Source organism: Aplysia californica, unplaced genomic scaffold (assembly GCF_000002075.1).
Source record: "Aplysia californica isolate F4 #8 unplaced genomic scaffold, AplCal3.0 scaffold00197, whole genome shotgun sequence".
Taxonomy (NCBI): Eukaryota; Metazoa; Mollusca; class Gastropoda; order Aplysiida; family Aplysiidae; genus Aplysia; species Aplysia californica.
The window spans coordinates 845,927-867,850 of NW_004797467.1; the positions used below are offsets into that span (position 1 = coordinate 845,927).

Below are 21,924 nucleotides of genomic sequence, written 5' to 3' on the forward strand. Positions count from 1 at the left end.
AGAAAGCAAAAATTCAAATTATATTTTTCCAAATCTCGCGCCCTCCCAAAAGTTATCTTTTAAATGTACGTGTTTTTACAAATCCATCGATTTTATTTTATAGGCAGGGATTTGTTGTTGTTTTTTGCAGTAATGTTTTAATACCCAGACAAATTTGAAAAACAGTCATAAGCTGGGTTGTCAGATGATGAGCTTTCTTTGGCCGAGTAGTGTAATGAAAGCTTTTTCCTTCTAATTTTGAGGGATGGAATGTTGGTTTTGTCCTGGAGGTTCTTCACAGGAGTCGTGTGGAAAGCCCTCAGAGCAAGGCTGTATGGGACCCAGCACATGAGGTCTTGTTGATCCATAGATTTGACAGCCATAATCAAACTTGGATTTGACATTTGAACAAAGTAAAGGGAGATGAGGTATTTTTTAGCCTCTGCCTCACTCCGAATGAGACAGAACTTAAAGAAGATATAACTCACACAGTCTTGGGAGTTTCCCCCCAAAATGTACCCAGAAACCAGTCATTTTGGCAATTATGAAAGGGCCCATTAGTAACCATAAATATCAACCAATAATTGCTTTCAAATTTGGCACAAAGTACAACCTAAAATGGAACTATATTTAAAGTAAGTAACTTCAGTAGTTTTGCTTTCGTGTGTTGTACAAATTTGGTATTTTGGGAGGCTTTTTTTTCATGGCGAATGAGCCAGAGCAAGCCTACATTGATATTCAAATATACTTGTAAGTGTCTATATATTGTATGTCATGTATAATAAACACTGTTGAATACTTTCATGAATAAAATAATTTATGTGTGAGAAAGGCAGAAAGAATCGATTGCGAGATAAGCTCAGCTAATCAGCGTAAACAAACGTGCTGAAAGCCCCTTCACAAAAACAACAATTTCTTTGTGTGTATTGACAGTGGAAACAAAATTCCAGCACCCCTCTAAAGCAGAATTGGTTGGGGAAATAATAAAAGGAAGAGGCTAGCCGTACTTAATGACGGCTAGACTGGCAGTCTAGCCGTACTTATTCTTAATATGATGGCTAGACTGACCATTTTGAAAAAATAGGCCTACTGAAATGTAAATATAAATTTTTAGTGTACAGTACCTAAAGTATTTGTATTTGAGACGAAACCAGGTGCCTTAATGACAGTGCATGTATTTTAAACCTCCTGTTTTCTAATGTTAATAGGGCCTAAGATAAGTACGGCTAGATAGGGCCTAAGATAAGTACGGCTAGACTTCTTGGCTAGCCGTACTTAAGTACGGGTAGACAGCCAAGCTAGCCGTACTTAAGGAACGAGAACGGCCCAGGACAAGAAATCTTTTCCTGTATTATGTCAAATCTGGCTGCAGTGCACATCTACCGGATCAGCAGAAGTGTACTGCAACGGTCTTTGACAAGTAAAACTTGAAACCATTTTCATTTTATCACTTTTCAATTTACAGCTGTCTTTCCATAAAACTTATTTGAGGATTTCTGAATCACCTGTATATCAGAAAGTCGTCTACGTATAACAAGCAGACATGAGCAGACCATGTCATATGGGAGGGTCTGAAAGATGGGAGTATATTCATATTTCAAAGAGGAGAGGAGAAAGGACGCTTCCTCTTGAAACTCTTTCATCCTGCTGATGGGAATCGGAAAGAGAAGATCCAACACGCACCTTGAAAGAACGGTTGTGTGAAAAGTTGCTGATGAAGGCAGGAAGATAACCCTACCTGTAATGCCTTACCCAGTTCATTTAAACTCTGTGCAGCTTTAGTGATCTCTCTTGCTCCTCCCTCCAGCTGAGTGTGGAGTCGTTTGCTGAGGTACATGATTCGAATCATCCTTCGTAGCAAGTCACATGTTTCCTAGGTTTGAAAAGAAGCAGCAAAGAAAATATTTTCACCTACAGGCAGAGAGTACAGATCATTTCCAAGACACAAATTTCTAGGAAAGGAATATTCCAAACTTTAAACTTTAACAAAATAATAATTTTTTAAAACTTAATCCACTCCTGCACTTCCTTGAAAGAAGAAAGACAAGTAAATGCTTGGTTATACTAGAATACACTAGAGTTACCTGCAGATGTCTCAGCTGAGTCGTCCTGGCCACAATCTTAGAGTACGGCTCCGATACCTTTGCTCTCACCCTGGATAACAAAAGACACGACATTATAATCCAGATTCTAAATACGAATTCTTATTTTAATTTAACAACCCCTATTTCAACTAACTGTAATAAACATTTTTAGCAGCAGGAGATGTCCCCCCTTTACTGATGAAGTACGTCAATGAACATCTTTGCTGGGATTTTCGCATGTAATATTTACTATGCCGCATAATCTGTACCTTTTTCCCTTTTGCTTTAGGGGGCTCCAGTGGCTCAGAGAGTAGTGAGTCTAGACTCAAGTAATGTCAAGCAATTGCCAGTGACACAGGGATCAGATGGGTGGTCACTGAGGTGTGTCCTTGAGCAAGACACGACAACCTTAGCTCAAAATACAGGGCGTGGCACAGTGGCGACAGACAGTGGCATTGCTGTAAACTGTTCTGTATGTGTGTAATTTTGTGTATTTATGTATGTATTTATGTATGTACATATTTATAATTATGTATTTATGTATGTTTGCCATTGTAACAACAAAGTGCCCTTCTGGGACAAATAAAAGTGTAATTTATTATTTATTACTTATTTACTTCTTTGCTCCTTCATTTTTTTCCCTTTTCCCACTGAATCAGGGAGCGCTTGTGGCCTAGAGGTTAAGGTGTTCACCTCTCATTCAATAGGCAGTGGGATCGAATCCAGATGGTGACGGAAAATTTCCTTCTCTAAACTTTTCTCCTTTCACATCCTTTCCTGCTCAATAGAAATGTTCTGTCATCTGCTTTCGTCTCCAGTTTCTGTCTCCATCCTCTCACCTCCTTTATGCCCTCCTCCGGGCTCCTGACTCTTTCTATAGCCTTTCTACTGTTACTCCTTGGCTCCTTCTTGCTACTGTCTTTCAGCCAAACCCCTGATCTTATGGAAGGAAAGATCTACACATAGCCTTCTCGAACAAGGAGGTCCCGTGTGCATGTTGCCCACATTAAAGATTCCTTGGTGGTCCAAAATCGATAAGAGTAGGCTTCGGTCGCCATCCAGGCAAAATTCAAATTTCCTGTCCTACCAACTGAAAATGTTAAATGTGTCTCACGCGCTCATGACCCGAAGCAGTTGCGAGCGCTGTAAAACACTTCCCCCCCCCCCCCCCCCCCCCCCCAAAAAAAATAATAATACCACCGAATCAAAGGCAGTACCACACACATTATAACTGTAAATGTTTTGCATCCCAATCAGCACAATTCAGGTCATTTAGGAGGTGGGCTGCTTTGACCCTGTCAGTCATGGCCAGCCTGGGCCGAGAGGGATACGACACCTCAACAGATAGATGTTGTTGTTGTTATCGATACAGCAACAGCTGGGCTCTCGCCCTTCTGTCCAGTGCCATGTAGTGATAAGTGCAGGTTTGCTGCAGTTACTGTAATGTTCCATAGAGTGTGTTGTCAATGTTTAGGTCTCGGATGGAGAAGGGCAACAGACAGAGTCGCCTGCCACCATCACAACAGGCCTCCGTGTTCCCCAGTCTCTGTTTTGATGTATTATTTCATGAAGCTGTACACGTCTTCAAAGTATGACGTAGGAAGTCTTACGAGTAATAAGTCGTACCTTATTTCTCTATGCCTTTATTAGACAAGCAGGGTCGGAAGCTCGCCTCCTAAATGATCTTAATTGTGTCGATGAGGGCTTAAAAAGAACAATCAAAATTTTAAAAATAAATAAACAAACATTATATTTTAAATGACACAAGACAGAGGAAATATTCCACAAAAGACAAAAAAAATCTGAACCCACGGAGATATGAGCCTGAAACTTCCATGGCATATCTTTAATCAGGAACACAGGAACAACATGACCAGGACAAGACAAGATAAAAATACTAATATTTAACAAGAAAAATGAATGTTTATAAAGTACCTGTCCATAGAAGCCAGGAGAGACTGTATTCTTGTCTGCATCATCTGAAGCACACCTAGAAGAAGGAGAAAAAAGTAAGAGGGCTCATAAAATGTTTGAGATCGTGTAAATACTATTCATCATTGAACTCCCAAAAAAAACTTAAACACTACATTTTCAGGGATTTTTACTCTTATCAAAAAGTCTTTTTTCTCGTAACAGTGTCTCTGTGTCCCCTACAAAAAAAAACACAGAAAAAAAATGTGCAAATAATAAAAAAGATAAAGAAAGTTACTTCTCTTAACCTAATGGAAAGACTGAAAAGAATATATGGAACTTCCATTATGCTGGAAGAACAGATGAGTGATTGATACGGAGTATTAGTGACATTCCCCTTTTGTCTTCAGTTGGCAACATGCAGAAATATGTGACTTTAAACGTTTCAAGTGACTCTTTTCATCATTTATAACCCACATTTCCAAAGCACACAAAAAACTTTGATATAATTGTGAGGCATCATGGTGAAATCAGGCACTCATTACAATAATGAAATCAAAGAAACCGGCATTTTTTTCTTCGCGTTTGGCAACTGTTTTCAAATTTTCTTCTTTAGTCTCAACACCTTACACCTTTCATGTCCATTTAAAAACATATTTCTTTGTTGATTTTTCTGAAAACTGTTGATTAAAAAATGTGAATTTTCAGTTTCCAAGGTCAAGGACTCTTTTGGTAAGTGTTTTACAGCGCTCGCACCGGCATAAGGTCATTTCAGGGCACGGGGGACACATTAAATATTTTCAGTTTGGTAGGAAATTTTGAATTTTGCATGGGTGGCGGCCGAAGCCTACTCTTCTCGATTTTGGACCGTCTGGATCACCAAGGGATCTTTAATGAGCGCAACTTGCACATGGGACCTAAAAGATTTTTCACCCTTATCTAAGAAGGCTAGGAGTGAGATCTCATTTCAAACTATGGAAGTCAACAATCTTTGGTGGCTATTTTCTCGCTAATATTACTGTTGAAAACCACTGACCCCCACCTCCTTCAATCGCAAATATCTCAGCTTATATTCCAGATAGACAGGTATTTTTTTATCAAACGGTCGAGAGTTACAGTTTGCAAAAACAAATGAAACCTCTGGAACAACAGAATACATCGCAAGACTTTGATCTGATTGTGCACAAGTACACACCACATACAGTCGAACCTGCCTGAAGGGAAACCTGTGAAAAACGGAATCCTGTCTTAACAGAATCTCCCCGCTCCCCCCTTGATATATTCCTCTTTAATTACCTGTATAAAACGGAAACCTGTCCAACGCAGAAACAGAGAGAAAAATCTGCTCCCTTCAAAGGGTTTTTACCTGTCTAAGACGGGAAAATTAATGCTTTGCCAGATCAGCTCCGATTCGAAACAAAACTCGCATTTTTGGTTCCGCCGGCTCTAAACTTTACGCCATGCCGCCAGGCGAGGAACGAGAGAAGGGGTGCAGTTTTGGGGGTAGACATTACTTCATCTATGTGAGCCCTGAGCGATGAAGAGGGTCAGGGTGGTGTGGTTGTGAAATCTCACGAGTGTCAGTGAAAGTGCTTGAGTGGCGCTCCAGCACGGAAACTTTCATTGGTAGCCACAGGGCCAGAAGTGTGAAATTAGTTTGACCAATGCCTGCCGCCCTGATCGCACAGCCAGCCGAGAAAAGAGATCCTCGAATTGTGTTTACCTGGCAGCGAGGGGTGACATTGGTTGTCTGTGCTTATTAATTACACCGATGGGTGGGGATAAGGGTGGAAGCAAAGGAGATGTTCAAATGCTTCTGTATTTCATAGGTCAAACAGTGGTCCTATGAATTGCAAGCACTTGTGGTAACTGGATTAATAAGACTGACGCATGTCATTATCAGAGAGGATAGCAGCTGAGAGTTGTGAAGTTTTCACCACTTCTGACTGCTTGCCGACCGGACAAGCGATCCTTGATCCCACCGGCTGGGCCTTTGAACTAGAGACGGGCGGGAAACGCTTTTTCCTTCCCGAGCGAGAAGACCGAGTAGCTGACCTATTTCTCGCCGAGACCGGTCCCGGGAACGAGAAATACTTCCCGTCTCGTGTCTCGAGTCTCGAGCAATGCTTCTCGTCTCGTGACCAATTTCTCTTCTCCTCCCGCAGTTCAAGCCGCTCGTTCAGCGAGAAGGCCGGCCGTGGCCGAGATTTCTCTTCTCGCCCCACAGAACGAGCAACCCGTTTAGCGGGAAGGCCGGTTGTGGCGGGGATCTAAACTTAGAAACTAGGCTTGCCCTGGTGCGCAGGCGCAGGCGGTGAAGGAAGGTAGGGAGACGACCTAGGCCCTGATCAACTCCCCACTCGCCTCATCTCGCCACCCTCTCCCCTCCCTTTCAGTTTCACACACAGGAAGGCACGGTGATGGGTGGCACTGCCTGCGTTGTCATTTCTCGCCTCTCACTCTCTCACTCTCGTTACTGTTACTCGTTATGTCAAGCCAACGAGCAAGTATCACGTCTCGGTACCGAGCAGAAGTTTAGTGCCCGGGAAGTGACGGGAAGGCCGTTTCCCGCAAGAAACGAGACTCGGCTCGTCTCGTGCCCGCCCCTACTTTGAACCCCTTCCCCCCCCCCTCTATCTCCCAACTAAATCCCCCTGTCTAAGACGGAATTTTTTTCTGGCTCCCTTGCGATTCTGTCTTACATAGGTTCGACTGTACTACGCACCCACTGTAGCTAAATGTCTCGTTTCAAACAATGATACTTTAAAATTCTCTCATTCATTTAGGCTGTCACAAAAAAGCAGGAATATTGTAACACCTTGTCAACCTAATGTTTGCCTTACTCCTGACTTGGGCACTTCTTAAGTCTAATGTTCTAAGGGCAAAGTGGCACTGAGCGACTACAAGGGCTCAAGGCGAAGAGGAGGTTACAATTAGACAGCTGCAAGTGACATAGTGACTTAGACTGTTCAGGTCTGAGAGTTTTTCTCCCATTATACACCATGAAGGTTGGCAAAAGGTTAGGATCGCCAAATTTTTAAAAAATCAGAATCAGGGGTATTACAATCATATTTTCATAAAACTGAATAAAAATAGTAACAATTCTGCCAAATTCTTAATGTAAGGATGCTTCTAATTAACAGAAATATAAACTCTTGGGATCTGGCAACAATCAATACAACAAATTACACTGAAGAGTTACCTTCCAAAGTTTCCACACCAGTAGCTTGTGACAGCAAGTCTTCATGGTGATTCACAATCTGAGGAAGCAACACCAAAACATCAAAAGGTTAACCAAAAAAAATCCAGGTTTAATAAAAATGCAAACAAACTGAAAATTCCAAAAATAAAAATTTTGATTTAATAAATATCTAAACGAAATAAAAATTTCAGCAACATTTTTAAGCGAACAACACTAAAACTAGGTGTATTTTTCAAGACATTTAAAAATGCTTTTTCCAGCTGAACATAGAAGACTATTTTGAAGGTGGAGAATTTGTAATTGGTTCCCTAAACAGGAGAACCAAGAGGAGAGGAAACAGATGATTGATTTTTCTATTTTAATAATCATGAAGGGTTTCATTTTTCATGATAATCTATCCAATTAAAACTGAGTTGGTGAAAAAATTTCTATCACTTTACCTGAGAATGGATTTCTTTGTCCAGCAAACTGATGCCTTCAGCTAGCTTTCCTAACTGTTCAGAAATCACCATTCCTTGGATGGCTCTGTTAGCATGGGCTTTAACGTCAAAGCTCTCATCAAGAAACTGGCGAAAGACGTCTGAAACAATTGGATGATAAATTATCTTACATGGTGTGCATAGACAAATCAGACGGTTTTTAAACATTTATTAACAATAATGACATACTATACGTTTTCTTCATACCAGTGGCAGAAAAATGTTCCAGGGGCATAAGATTAGGACGTACATTATTCAATCTAAAACATTTACAGTCAGTATCCAAAATATATTATATAAGTAGTTGGATGACATTTCAAGTTAACACAGGACATTGTATTGAGAGGGCACAGCTTAAAACATATTTCCCAACATCACACCAAGTCAGAGTAATGTTTTCAGACAACTAGGACCAAAGTCATCACTTTCTTAAGAATAAAAATGGCTTACAAATCAGAAGAGAGATAAATTTATATAGGTAACAACACTATCAACAATGTGCACCACGGTGACTTCCCAGCTGACTTAAATTTTTGCCACAGGTGTCCATACTTATAATATCCATGTATGCCCTCTGCTCTCTGTGTGTGTGTGTGTGTGTGTGTGTGTGTGTGTGTGTGTGTGTGTGTGTGTGAATTATTTTTTTAATCCTGAAATATCACGTCAAGGACTCAAAGTCCAAGTGTCTACCCCCCCCCTTAAATCTCGAAAGCCGCTTCAACCAGTGTGCATGAATTTAAGTTAACCCCATCAACGGACGGTCCGCGACACACGCGAAACTCACATGCCGAAGTCACGTAATGCAAACGCGCAATTGACACAGATTTACTGAGGAGTCTTGATGATGGGCGCGACTAACTTGTAATTGGACAGAGCTTGTTTTGAAAAGTAGCAGCAGAACTACGATTAATATAATTTATCATTTGTATGTCACAATTGAAACATTTATCAGGCCATCATTGGAGAATTCTGAGCGGAAACAAAAGCAAAAGTAGATCTTGAGAATGTCCCAGGTCGGAATGCCAAATCGATACTACTTCCACTAGGTTTTGTGAAAATAACATATATGCGAGCAAAGATCCAACACAACTTTGGCCGAGCCAACTACTAAATCTGGCATCGATATTTCGGGAATAGTGCTCCGAATTACAGTTGACAAAAAGTTTAAAGGGTGCTTCCCGCGACAGAGAAGAAGACAGAGTAAGTTTTAGTTTTAGAACAATCCAGCGCAACAGACGGCGCAAAACACGTCAGGAGCTTCGTTAAACTGGCCGTTTTCCTCCAGTATTTTTGCAAAGTCCAGATGCATTCATATCTGTGTACGGTCCCGTAACACCACGCCTTAGCACAGGTAGGACGGTCCACTAGCGCCAAACACTATGGGGGCATACAGTCCCCTAGCGCCAAGCGTTATTGGGGGGTACGGTCCCCTAACATCATCATCAGCCGAACTACAATATTATCAAGTAGAAACGATGGCTACTACTACTAGATCTAGTTCTACATCTAATCTAGATCTAGATCCTAGAACTGGCGTTTCAAATTGCACGGGAGCTATTCAGAACGCGGCGTTGCAAATAGCACGGGAGTTATTCAGAACACGGCGTTGCAAATAGCGCTTGCCGTATTCTCACCCCGGGTGAGGATTAGCAATGTCAATAGCAGCTCAACTTCCCAAAATAAAACCTAAAAGTAATGCATCTTCGTGCAAAAGTGACCTAAAGAATCTATAGAGAATTCTCTATCATTTAGATCTAGATTCTCTATCATTTAGATCTAGATCTAGATCTAGATCCACGTTGGTTATAAAGAAAATACACTTGTAAACAATGATCTTTTACCATCTTCGCTTAACTGATTCCAAACCTCGGCCTCCATCTTGTCACCGTGTACACATCCGGAAGAACAAAGTAATCGATCAATTTCAAAGTCGAGATTTAACTCCTGCTTTGTGTTTAAATCCAAGAAATTCTGGTACAATATTTATATACTCTTGCTTCAGATATATACATGTATATATATAATGATGTAATACACGTTATTATTATAATTATCATTATAAGAAGCTCGTGAACACGCTCACCCTAGGCTTTTTTATGTCATATAAGCGTCATATTTTATGTCCAATACGAAATTTTGTTAAAATAACTTTGTCTCTTCCTTAGAGGCCCGAGATTTTCATGGACCTAACTATGGGCAATATAACCTAGGTGTGGGATTTTACGCTGACTTCGGAATCTTAGCCGACGCCCATGGGGAAAATCTATGGTGACTCATGGTTAGGACCAAAATCAGTTAAATGATCCTCCCTTACTCGAATATGAGCTGACGTAACTCCTGGTTGGGTTTACAACTCATGTCGAGGATCCGAAAGAGTGGTCAAACTAGATGAGCAAACACGACTGCATTATTATTATGGGGCTTGCTATTTTTACTTTTATCCAAATTTAATCATGAATCTCAAGATCTACGTCTATGCTATTGCCCTCCTCTCTACCTGTCTAAAATGTACAGCTTTCTATCTCTGACCGAGTCACCATTGTTTGGTGACCGCACCAATTAAAATTCTGTCTGTCTAGCCGATTGCTTCAATGGTCAGGGAAACAAATCAAAGCTACGGAGAGTTAACAGTTTGATATGTGATCCCGCCTGTTGCGGTCGTGTAGGCCCTGTCCAAACAGCTTGTGATATAAGTTCAGGTGAAGATCTAGAGTCTCGAACTCAAACTCAGAATAATAATAATATATGAATATTATGCACATTGCAAGTGCAATATCCCAGGAAAACGAATCGCGTCGAGAAGTTCACACTTTAGTATGATCCCGTGGGGCAAACATTGCACGGTTTCTTCGAAATTTATTGCAACGGAGATGTGGTCATATTCAAGACAATGGATGATCTGTGACGCAACGGGCAGTAGGCTACCTAAGATGTCTGTCATGGGCAGTCGCACATTTAGGCCTACACCACGTTGATCAACTGCGCCCGCTCGGGTTTTTGTTCCTTAAATTATTATCTGAAATGCAGGACCTTAGCTGAATGTAGTCCTTCCGAGGGAGATCTTAGGGTGACTTTTAAGTAAAAAGTATGTTTAAAACAGCTGGATCTTAAGCGAACCGAGATCATAAGCGGTGGGGTCTGAGGTGGAGACTACCGTAAATTGTGCTGTGTGTACAGAGTGGCGTCTGAGGGATGTGGCTTGCGGCTTCAGCCTTACCTGTTAGCTTCACTAAAATAAAAACAAAACATTTCACAAAAATTGTTAAAGGGTCAAAGCACAACACATGTATTGTGTTCTGCTGAATGCAAAACTCCACGAATACCTGCAAATGAAACTTCTGAGGCATCGTATCAGTAGGCTACTGGAAAAGGGATGATTGGTCTGATGTATACTGCACTATTAGTCTACTATCAAAAGACTATATTATAGCTCCGTTCAATCAGGCGCTCCTTCCGTTGGAGAGAATGAAATTTCATTAGTTTTTATTTTAAGCTGTAAGTCTCTAAACGCGTCCGGAATTTTTGAAAATGATATTTTGGGGGGGTTTTCCCCTCCAATGGGTTTCCCCCACCTCCTCTACAAATATTAAAGTCATTGAACAAATGAAAATTGCACTTTTTGCCATGGATTCTAAACGCGCGTAACAGGATTTCACCTTCATTTGAAACTCTAAACGCAGAAGTCTCAGCCCGGCACCTTAGTTCAAAACAATAATATTGTTTCATTTTTGGTTCAAGTAACAGCCTAGTAGGCCTACTGATTATGCCATTTCTTCCATCATATTAAGATGTGTATATAAGATTCTTTTCGAAATTATTATGTGTTTATTTAGATAAATCTTTGTTTTGTGTGATACATTGTGACATCAGCGTTTAGAGCTTACAAAGTCGCCCGCAATTCTATAAGCTTCATGGTGACTTGCGATGAGATTGTCAAGACTTGCGCGTTAAGTTTTCATTTAAAGTGTTAAGCCCATTGACACCTTTTAGATCCCAATAATATAGATTAATTATTGAGTATTCTTAGTCACAGATTTAGATCTCATCTATGTTGATTAATTGTAGGGTTTTAATTAGTCATAGATGTATCTCAGCAATGTGGATTGATCATTATTATATTTTAACCTGCTATAAGATAAGTGTTTCCCAAAGTCAAACGCCCTTGAAAGTGGGGATTATTTTTTAAACATTCAAATTTACTTTTACTCTAGAAGAAGCATACTTTATAATACATTTAATAACGTATATTATTATTTATATTTCTGTCATGAACCACTTTTCACAAGGCTATAAACTGTTACAGCTGTGTAAAAAGGTAGCAGCAAACCCTCCAGTGAAGCCACAGTCAAGGGGACATACCCAGCACCTCTCTAAGGGAAATGCCAGTCCTCACTCATCAGAGGGACATGCCCACGAGTCTTCTTTGTGTGAACCACTTGACAATTTTTCTGTTATATAATTTACTCATTTGTTTGTTTTGTTTGTTTGTTTAGTATAGGGTTTTACGTCGCTCGCAACTGCATAAGGTCATATGAGCGCGCAGAACACACCTAATACTTTTTCGTTGGTAGGAAATTTTGAATTTTGCCCGGGTGGCGGCCGAAGCCTACTCTTATCGATTTTAGACCACCAAGGGATCTTTAACGTGCGCAACTTGCACACGGGTCCTCCGAGATTTTTCACCCTTGTCCGAGAAGGCTAGGTGTAGATCTTTCCTACCAGAAGATCAGGGGTGTGGCAGAAAGACAGCAGTTAGGAGGAGCCAAGGAGTAGCAGTAGAAAGGCTGCAGAAAGAGTCAGGAGCCCAGAGGAGGGGGCAAAGGAGGTGAGGGGGTGGGGGCAGAAAGTGGAAATGAAAGCAGACAACAGAACATTGTTAGAGATCAGGAAAGGATGTGAAAGGAGACAATTTTAGAGAAGAAAATTTGTTGGTCGCTACCCGGAATCGAACCCGGGACCTTTGAATGAGAGGCCAACACCTTAACCTCTAGGCCACGAGAGCCCCTTACTCATTTGTTAGACATGTCAGTGAATAGCAGTGATTTAGTGTATTTTTTATTGCAATGAGGCTATTGGGAAGAATGTTGTCACTAAAACTGCTGCTAACCCGCATGACGATAGATCTAGTCATTTTCAGAATGTTCTTGATTTGAGCATGTCTATAACTATACATGATGATGGAGAAACATGTGAATGTAAATGATGGCGGAGAAAAGGTTCTTGATGTGAAAATATGTGATGCTAGAGATAAGGTTCATGATGTGAATGTGCGTGATGGTAGATATGGGTCTCTTTTTGTGAAAGCTGATTGCAGCAGAGAAAATGTTCTTAATCATAATGCGAATGCATATGACGGTGGAGATGAATTATTTTTTTATTCCAATATGTATGAAGGTAGAATTGAAGCTTTTGAGTTGTTGTCAGTGATCCTATAGGGGAAATTGTTGATTCCAACATGTATGATGGAGATTTGGATTTGAATGTCACTGACCAGAGAGGTGAACATGTTGATTCCAATATACGAGTTGATAGAGGTGAGGTTATTGTTGACCAATCATGTGGTGATGGAAACGACAGCGATAATGTAAGAATAATCAATGGAAAGAAGAGAAAGCTTGGAAATGAAAACTGGGAGAGAGTTGTGAACACAAGAAACGTGCAGCGGGGCAATCTTATGAAGGAAGGGGATACACTGGAGGAGATACGGGGTTTGAGAACGTTGAAAAGGATGGAAGAACCATGGAGGAACGATGCTCTTGCTATCAGTGTTCGAATGTCACAGAAGAAGGGAGGTAGGAAATATTTTATTTCTTATTGTCGCTGCCGTGGCCAGAGAATGGTGTATTTTTGCATGGACATGTATGCGAGGTGCCAGCCAAACAGAGAAAAGCAGCGTCTGCAGCATCCTCTAGGACTACGTCCCTGCAGTATTTTCTGAAAACCAGTTGAGGCAGATTCAGGGTCTGCTGTCAGAAGTTTATGTCTACAATAAAACTCAATGGTACGGTATGTGAGACACCATCGCGGAGGACCAGGTGATGGCTTATGAACAGGGAATGAGTCTTCTCGGAGACCAGCATCTGACTCTGATGCGCAATTACATCTGCGAGCCTTCCTTGAAAGTCTGTCTAAAACGGAGTCTCACGATTGCCGAAAGAAAAGCTCCAGGCTATATTTAGAGGCAGTTTTCCAGAGCAGGGCCGATCTATTTCGTCTCTATGAAACAAAATGTAAAGAAAAGAAGATGGAGGCTCTTTCTCGTCCAATTCTTGACGATGATTACAGAAAATGAATCTTTCTCTTTTCAAACCGGGCAAAGATCAGTATGATCTCTGATGAAGGCAATGTCGATGAAAACATATCTGGCTCATGGGCAGAAGAAAGAAAGGGCACAGCAAGAGGTGGCAGCAGATGAGGAAATTGTCCAAAATAACGACACGACAAAGATCATTACTGAGTATCTACTGTCAGTTTTGCTTTGCCCCATGCTGAAAGCATCGGCATTATACTATAGGACCAGAATCTGTGTCCATAACTTCACACTATTTGATTTAAAGTCACATGGTGCCCAATGCTATGTCTGGCACGAGGCGGAAGGGGGCTTGTCTGCTCACGAATTTGCTTCATGCATTGTGAATTACCTGGAAAGTGATCTGTCTCTTGATAGGTACATCATTTATTAATAATAATAATAATAATAATAATAATAATAATAATAATAATAATAATATTAATAATAATAATAATAATAATAATAATAATGAAGATCATTTCTATAGCGCCCACTCCCGTGTAAACAGCTCTAGGCTCTTTACATAAATGCATGTACGAACAATATTCATGCACGCGACACACACACACACACACACACACACACACACACACACACACACACACACACACTCACACACATAAACACACACACACACACACACACACACACACACACACACACACACACGAACACATAACACGCACACATGTGCACACACATCTATTCCGATGGATGTACTTTTCAGAACAGAAACAAAACATTAGCCACTGTTCTTTCCAGGTTCTCCGTGATGCATGACAAGGAAGTAGAACAGAAAATACTTGAGAGGGGCCACACGGTGATGAAGGTGGATAACGTCCATCGCGTTATCGAAAGATGAATAAAGAATAAACAGATTTTCCTTCCAATCGACTATGTTCGATTAAATTGAGGAAGCCCGAAGAAAGCCATTTCCACACTCTGTGGAGTATTTGACTCACACATTCTTCTCAAATGTTGATAGTTGCATCCGTCTAGGAAAGAATGCTGGGAATGCAACAGTTACTGACATCAGGGCTCTGAAATACCTGTCTAATGGAAAAATACTCTATAAACGTGGATTCGGGGACGAATGGTCAGAGTTTCCAGAGAAAAGAAAGCTGTTTTATGCCAGCAGGAGCATCTCAAATGACAAATTCAAACATTTGAAAGTACTAAAATCAGTAACATCATCGGAATGCTGGGCATTTTATGACAAGCTGAAATATGACTGAATCGGGAATGTCCTTAACAATACACTTTATCAAAGCAATCAATTTTTTATACAATTTTTATACAAATTTTCTTCTTGTTATCGTCACGGTGCTTGCGCAACGCTATCTCTCCCAGTGAAAGGCCAATCTCTTGATCTGTCCCCATGACCATCCCTTGGACTTCATCTCCTGGTCAATGCTCCCCTTCGCCGGGTCTCCGGCGGGCGGCCCCCTTTTTTTTGTTCCTCTGGCTACCCTGGGAGTAACATTTGGGTCCATTCTAATTACATGTCCAATCCAGCTCCACCTTTTCTTTCTCACCGCTACGAATACTGGTTCGATAATTGTTCTTTCAGGTAGTTCTTTATTTGATATAGTTCTGGATCATTAACTTGAATAAGTCCTCTTATGGATTTTTTTTCGGGGCGGGGGAGGTTGAATGATATAAGATGGAATCATTTTCAATTTCTACTCGATGATATTGAATTGATGTGTTTTTTTCTTATTATGTAAAATGTTCTGTTATATTATATCATGTATTACAGTATACAGTATTACTTTAACACAGTTGAAAATTTGCTTGAAAGAATGAACTGGCTCCTTTTCGTAATTTGTTGGGTGATTGGAAGACTGCTCCCGTATGCTTTGCTACTTCTAACACAAGCTACATTTTGTCATTCAAAGGGTTTTCTTCTGTAATGTCTTTCGTCGTATTCCTGTTACTAATAATAGGCCTACAGTCGATTGGTGTTGTAAGTGTGAAAGGACTGGAAAATAAGAATAATATCAACCAGATGTATAGTTAATAAACGAACTAATTCGATCAATCAATATTACTTGCAAAGTTAAATGCACATAGTCCTAGAATCTATAAAGCCAATCAGCCGTATTTCTTCATAGTCCTTTTGCATAGTTTTTCTAATAAATAAACTGAAAGTTTCTTGTTGTAAACAAGTAAGTCAATGATTCACAAGCCACATGTTAAAATAATGAAAGTATTGATAGCTCTAAACGCCTATATGGCTAACCACGGCCACCTGACGCAGATTTACGCGGGCAGAGTTTACAAACTTTCCGCTCCAATTCATTACGCAATCAGCGGGTTCGATTTACGCGTTTAAATGTTTCAAATTTAGAGTCTCTAAACACGTAAGTCTGTTTTATGATTAATTTTCAAAAACAAAAGAATTGGCATATTGACGGTTGTATGCATAGTAGTATTCTTTACAAGATGTAGATAGAGCAGTACATCTGCATTCTGTTTTTACTATTTTAAACTATTAATTACGGGGTTTTTTTTGTCTCTCCTGTAAAATTTGCCTCAACGGACTAAATTAGACGTTTCGAAACTTACAGGGACGATATATATATTATATACATATATATATATATATATATATATATATATATATATATATATATATATATATATATATATATATATGTGTGTGTGTGTGTGTGTGTGTGTGTGTGTGTGTGTGTGTGTGTGTGTGTTCCCACAGACTGAATATCACTGGGGTCTTATAATGACTTTGCATGGCTCAAAGCCGAGACAAAGCAATTAATTGATGGTTCAACTGGACTCAGAGGTTGAAGCCGCACTGTGTCACGTGATTAGACATCGAACACTTGACTGTTGCTGACACAACATTATTACACTATTCACACCCTCGCAGCTACATGCCAAAACGTAGACCGCACCCACCCACCCCCACCCTTTCCCCTCGGCTCTGTGTGGACTCTTTAAAGGTCAAGTCGTCTTATGATGATGTCAGTGGGATCAGATTGTGTGTGCACATACATGAATGCAGTTTTGAGCTGTATAGATCTCATGCTAGCGTACTGTGTTCACTTGTGTTCTGTGTGTGGAGATCAGACAAAAAATGAAGCAGACGCCGCTGTATTGCAGCAGTGAGTTGAAGTAGTTTTACAGTCTAATGTTTGTTCTTCAACGCAGCGATCTATTGTGTAAAACATTTATTGGAAATTCGTTTTAGTTATCTATTATTATTATTATTACGTGAAGCTATTCTGTTGAGGATGGAAAACGGAAGAGATATCTTAATAATGAGTAGTTCATAACGAGAAAGTCATCGGCAAATTTGCTCAACATTTAAAAAAACAAAGGTCACAAATCATGAGTCCATTTTTCTTGGTTTCAAACGTGATAAGGCCACAAACAATATTATAATATTATTTTAAAATCTATTATTATACATGTATTTTCACGTTGTTTTTAACATGCGTGTTTCACTGTCTTTGCAATCATTATGCATCCTTTATAATCCGAGCGATCTCAACGTTTGGTCTCGGCAAGCTCCACGTCTATTTACTATTTACACCACCCTGACGCTACTGCCTCTGCCTCAAGTCACTGCTCTGTGTGACAAGCTGGGAAGACAAGGCCGTAAAACTAAAACTGATCCGTGCATTACAATTTCACCCAGGCTGGCCCACAAACCAGGAATAATTTAATTATAATGGGTTGCTCATCAAGAAAGAGGGAGTGGGTGAATGAGAGAGAGGAGAGAGAGAGAGAGAGAGAGAGAGAGAGAGAGAGAGAGAGAGAGAGAGAGAGAGAGATAGAGAGAGAGAGAGAGAGAGAGAGAGAGAGAGAGAGAGAGAGAGAGAGAGAGAGAGAGAGAGAGAGAGAGAGAGAGAGAGCAGTGGCGGTGTGTGAACCTAGATTTGGGTGGGGCTTAGGTTTCTTCCACTTCTTTACCACCAAAAAACAAGCCATAAGAACAACACAGTGATGATTTTTCTATACTCACAGCGAGCCACGGCATTTTGAGAACCATTCAAACGAGAAGAGTCACCTTTGTCTGCCACCTCTTTGTTCTACGTTAAATTCTTCTGGATGGTGGGGACGAAGCCGTTTCACCTCCAAATTTCTCTAATTAGTTTATATATGATTAATTCTTAAATCTCAGCGGCACAAACAGTGAAACACACAGCACTCCAAACACACACCGTGTATGAGGTGGATTGGGTCGTGTTGTTGCAGAAAATAGAACGCGCCTAACAAAGGCCCAGTGGGCGCATAGGTAACTCTGTCACTGGGGGAAAGTGTGTCGTAAACTTTCACCCCATTGTCAGGGCTGGGAGAGCGTGAGCCCTCTGTGCAGTGATATTTTTTTCAAGTCTTCTACCTTTTTACAAGAGGGGTTTCATTACGGAGAGACCGTGGGAACTGGCTGGTTGATTGCTGAGCCCTAAAGACATTTGATTGGCTGTTAGGTTACTATAGTTGAAAGCGGGGACAACAGTGATTGGATAAACGAACAAGCCGCCTAGTTGATCACTCTGTGTTCATTGCTGTCGATCAGAACAGTTTCAACTGCTTATTTCGTTATTTTCATTTGCCTTGGGATAGACTTGGGTGGTGGGGAGGGGGGCTTAAGTCCGTGAGCCCTTCACTACCCACCGCCACTGATAGAGAGGAAGGTAGGGAGAGAGCAAGAGAGGGGGGGGGGGGGGGTAGATAGATACAGTAGTCTCCGCCTAAACGCACGGTGCTCGGGGGGCTCCTTAGCGTGTGTCTATACGGAGCGTGCGTTTACATGAACCCTAGCAAAGGGAGGAAGGGACGCAGTCATCTATCTCATTGCCTTGATATTCTAGTGACCTCCCTTTGGGGTGGGGGCCCCTTTGGACCGATAATGTGACGACACGTGACTGTTTTGTAAAAGATTCCCCGACTGCGGTTAAGACTTTAAAGGCGTTGAATGGGTGTGTGTGTGGGGGGGGGGGGGGGGCAGAAAGACAGACTCGATTTAATGAGTGCACCATAAATTGTCGGGAACCAATAGCCTCAAAAGAAATTGTTTGTGATAGTCATAGAGACGACGGCCCAGCCACGTGGCTTTCCAAGTGACCACCCCCGACCGTAAATTCATGAACGAGCATTCATGCGTGTTGCGCATCATAGGCTTAGGTCTAACTAAACATTAGCCAACACTTAGTCACTCAAACACCAGTCAGAAACCTTCTCTCAAAGAGATGCATTTCCAGTGACCAATCAAATAACGTTTCAGTCCCCCAAACCCCCAACATTATTTCACCGACCAGTCCTAGACCTAGATCTATGTGTCTGTGGAAAGTTGGGTGTGAAAACGCTGTCCATCACCCTCTTTGTTCGGCGTGAGAGGAAGTCTCGCCAAATATCCGTTTTAGTGAAAATTTCCCTTAGTCAAGCTTTACCTGTCAGCGTGTTTTGCAGTTCGGAGCGTGCGTTTAGAGGGAGTGACCGTGCGTTTGTACGTCTAAATTATATAGATCTAGTTTTTTAAAAAACCGTCAGATGACAAAAGCGTGCGTTTGAGCGGAGCGTGCTTTTATATGGCATGCGTTTAGGCGGAGACTACTGACGACTGTATTGTTTTCTTTCCAAATACGCAAAAAAACCTACTGATACTGATATGTTCTGTTTTCAATTTTTCTGTACATAAAATATGAAAATTCTGGTTGAAAAAGTGCAAAACATGTCGTGAATGGCGTTACGGTAACTTGCATAATTTTTGCCTAATTTTGCATTTGTCTTGCATAATTAAATTTGGCCTTCTAAATGTGCATAATTCTGCGGGGGCAGGTAAGCAGAATAAGACCGACTGTCGCTCGTCCGAGTGTTTGATGTGAACGCGCGGTCACCAGACCTCGGACGAGGCTTGTTTTGAAAGTAACAGTAACAGCAGAACTACGAATATTATCTATTATTTGCATGTCGTAATTGTAACAGTTATCAGGCTATCATCGCAGAATTCTGAGAGCGGGCAAAGATCAAACTTAGAGCGAATAAACTACTAAATCCGGCATCGATATTTCGGAAAATAATGCTCCGAGTTCCTACTAACAAAAAGTTCAGGTTCAACAGGTGCTTCCCGCGACTGAGAAGAAGGCAGAGTAAGTTTTCTGAAAAATCTTGCGCAACAGTAGACTGGAACAAAAAAAATCGGGATACACGTGATTGAAATCGGGATGCTTGAGATTTGGGGCAAAAAAAATCGTGATATACCGACAATCGGGATGAGTGGCAGGTCTGAGTATCAACCAAAGAACAAAGTGCCCATTGGGGGATCGGATTGAGGGTGCAAAGCGGTTATTTTTGGTACAAGCCGATCGCGCCCGACTCGCCTAAAAAAACAAACGCGTTTGTTTCCAGGCGACGAGTCGGGCGATCATCCTGACCCGACCAGACCAGACCCGATCCGATCCCCAAATGTGCACCCCACATAATTGAAAAACAGTACATGTAGATAGATAGATAGATAGATAGATAGATAGATAGATAGATAGATAGATAGAGATTGAGAGAGAAAGAAGAGAGAGAGAGAGAGAGAGAGAGAGAGAGAGAGAGAGAGAGAGAGAGAGATTTTCTGGAATCTATATCCACTGTCAAAGATAATAGTGTATTCCAGTACCTGCAGTAGGCCTACTACCCTACAATTTAATTCTTCAACTTTCAAATTGTTATTGTTATTGTTATTGTTTCAGGAAGCAACATCCCTGCACTCCGGACATGTCCATTGATGCTCCGTTGCTCTCTCCAAAATGTTGCCGAGGGTCCTTCTACTGATTGTGCCAGTGCACATCTGGTTGAACGTTTTTCTGTTCTTTCCTGCAAGGATGCCAGATTTTCCGCTTCCTTTTTTTATTCCCAAAAGCATCATCCTCTCCACGGCAGTACTGGCCTCTGCCTCCCTATCTTCCTCCTCAATCAGCTGGCGAGAGAGACATTTCAGGATCTCGACCCTATCTGGTTGAACCGTATTGTCAACTAAGATGGCCTCACCAGCCAATCTGTCGGCTTTTTCATTTCCCCTAACACCTGCATGGCCAGGGCAGAAAATCCATGTGAGTGATCGTATAGGCGTTGGTTCGATAGCTTGAATCCATTCTGTTCTCAGGAAACCTTTTTCGATCCTTCTGAGGGTACACATGGAATCAGTGACAAGAACAGCATGGGTTGTGTGGGGGTGATCTTGGGTCATCCAATCAAGTGCTTTCGTGTTGGCTTCAATTTCCATTCGCTTACTTGATATAGCCCTGCTGCAGGCTCCAGGTGCACTGTGTATGATTTTATTGTTGGCGAATGCAACAAATCCCCATCCACTTTTCTGGCTATCTCTTTTCACTGTATAAATTGTATCTGTATAAATTATAGGATCCCCTGCTTTTGAGTTTGTGTCAACAATCTCGTTGATATCGCTCTCGTTGATTGCAGCCGCAACATTTCGTCTGTCTCTGCCCATGCTTATTTTGACCTTGGTGAGGTCCCTGTATTCTCCGGCCACCTGTTCCCATTCTTCGCCTAGTGGTAGGCTCTCAGGTACAGATTGTTCTCAGGGAATCCTCTGCTTCCGCCATCCAAGATTTTCCTCTCTTGATTCTGACTCTCCTGTAGTCATGAAGTGCTTTGTGAAGTGGGTGATCCTTCTTGCCCCTTACACTGAGATACATCTTTGCCTGAGCTATCCTATGGCGTACTCTGATGCCACTTAAACCTAGCAAGTAGCTCATGCACAATATTGGAGTGTCCTTGGTGCAGCCCAGAACTGCTCTCATTGCCTCATTCTGTACTCGATCCAGCTTTGCGATCTGTGTGTCGGACAGCATGAGACAGCCCAATCCGTAATCAATGACAGACAGGACGACCAGCTGCAACATCAGGAAGAGCACTCTTTGCGGAATCAGAGCGGCCGCCATGGTCTTGATTGCACCAACACCTCGTTTGGCCTTTGTTACTACATGATTCACATGCTTG

At 41.4% G+C, this 21,924-nt stretch overlaps 1 protein-coding gene across 1 annotated transcript in view; it reads right to left on the reverse strand.

Annotated features, from left to right (window-relative positions):
• The window catches only part of LOC101858182 (conserved oligomeric Golgi complex subunit 5), a 36,038-nt gene extending 26,493 nt beyond the window's left edge, over positions 1–9,545 (reverse strand). Inside the window, exons 1-6 of the mRNA XM_005098952.2 lie at positions 9,497–9,545; positions 7,617–7,756; positions 7,177–7,234; positions 3,999–4,053; positions 2,064–2,133; positions 1,732–1,852 (exon numbers count right to left, since the gene is read on the reverse strand). Of these exons, the coding sequence (XP_005099009.1) occupies positions 1,732–1,852; positions 2,064–2,133; positions 3,999–4,053; positions 7,177–7,234; positions 7,617–7,756; positions 9,497–9,533 (481 nt within the window). The 5' untranslated portion in view covers positions 9,534–9,545. The remainder of the gene's footprint in view (positions 1–1,731; positions 1,853–2,063; positions 2,134–3,998; positions 4,054–7,176; positions 7,235–7,616; positions 7,757–9,496) is intronic.
• Positions 9,546–21,924: the final 12,379 nt, after the last annotated feature.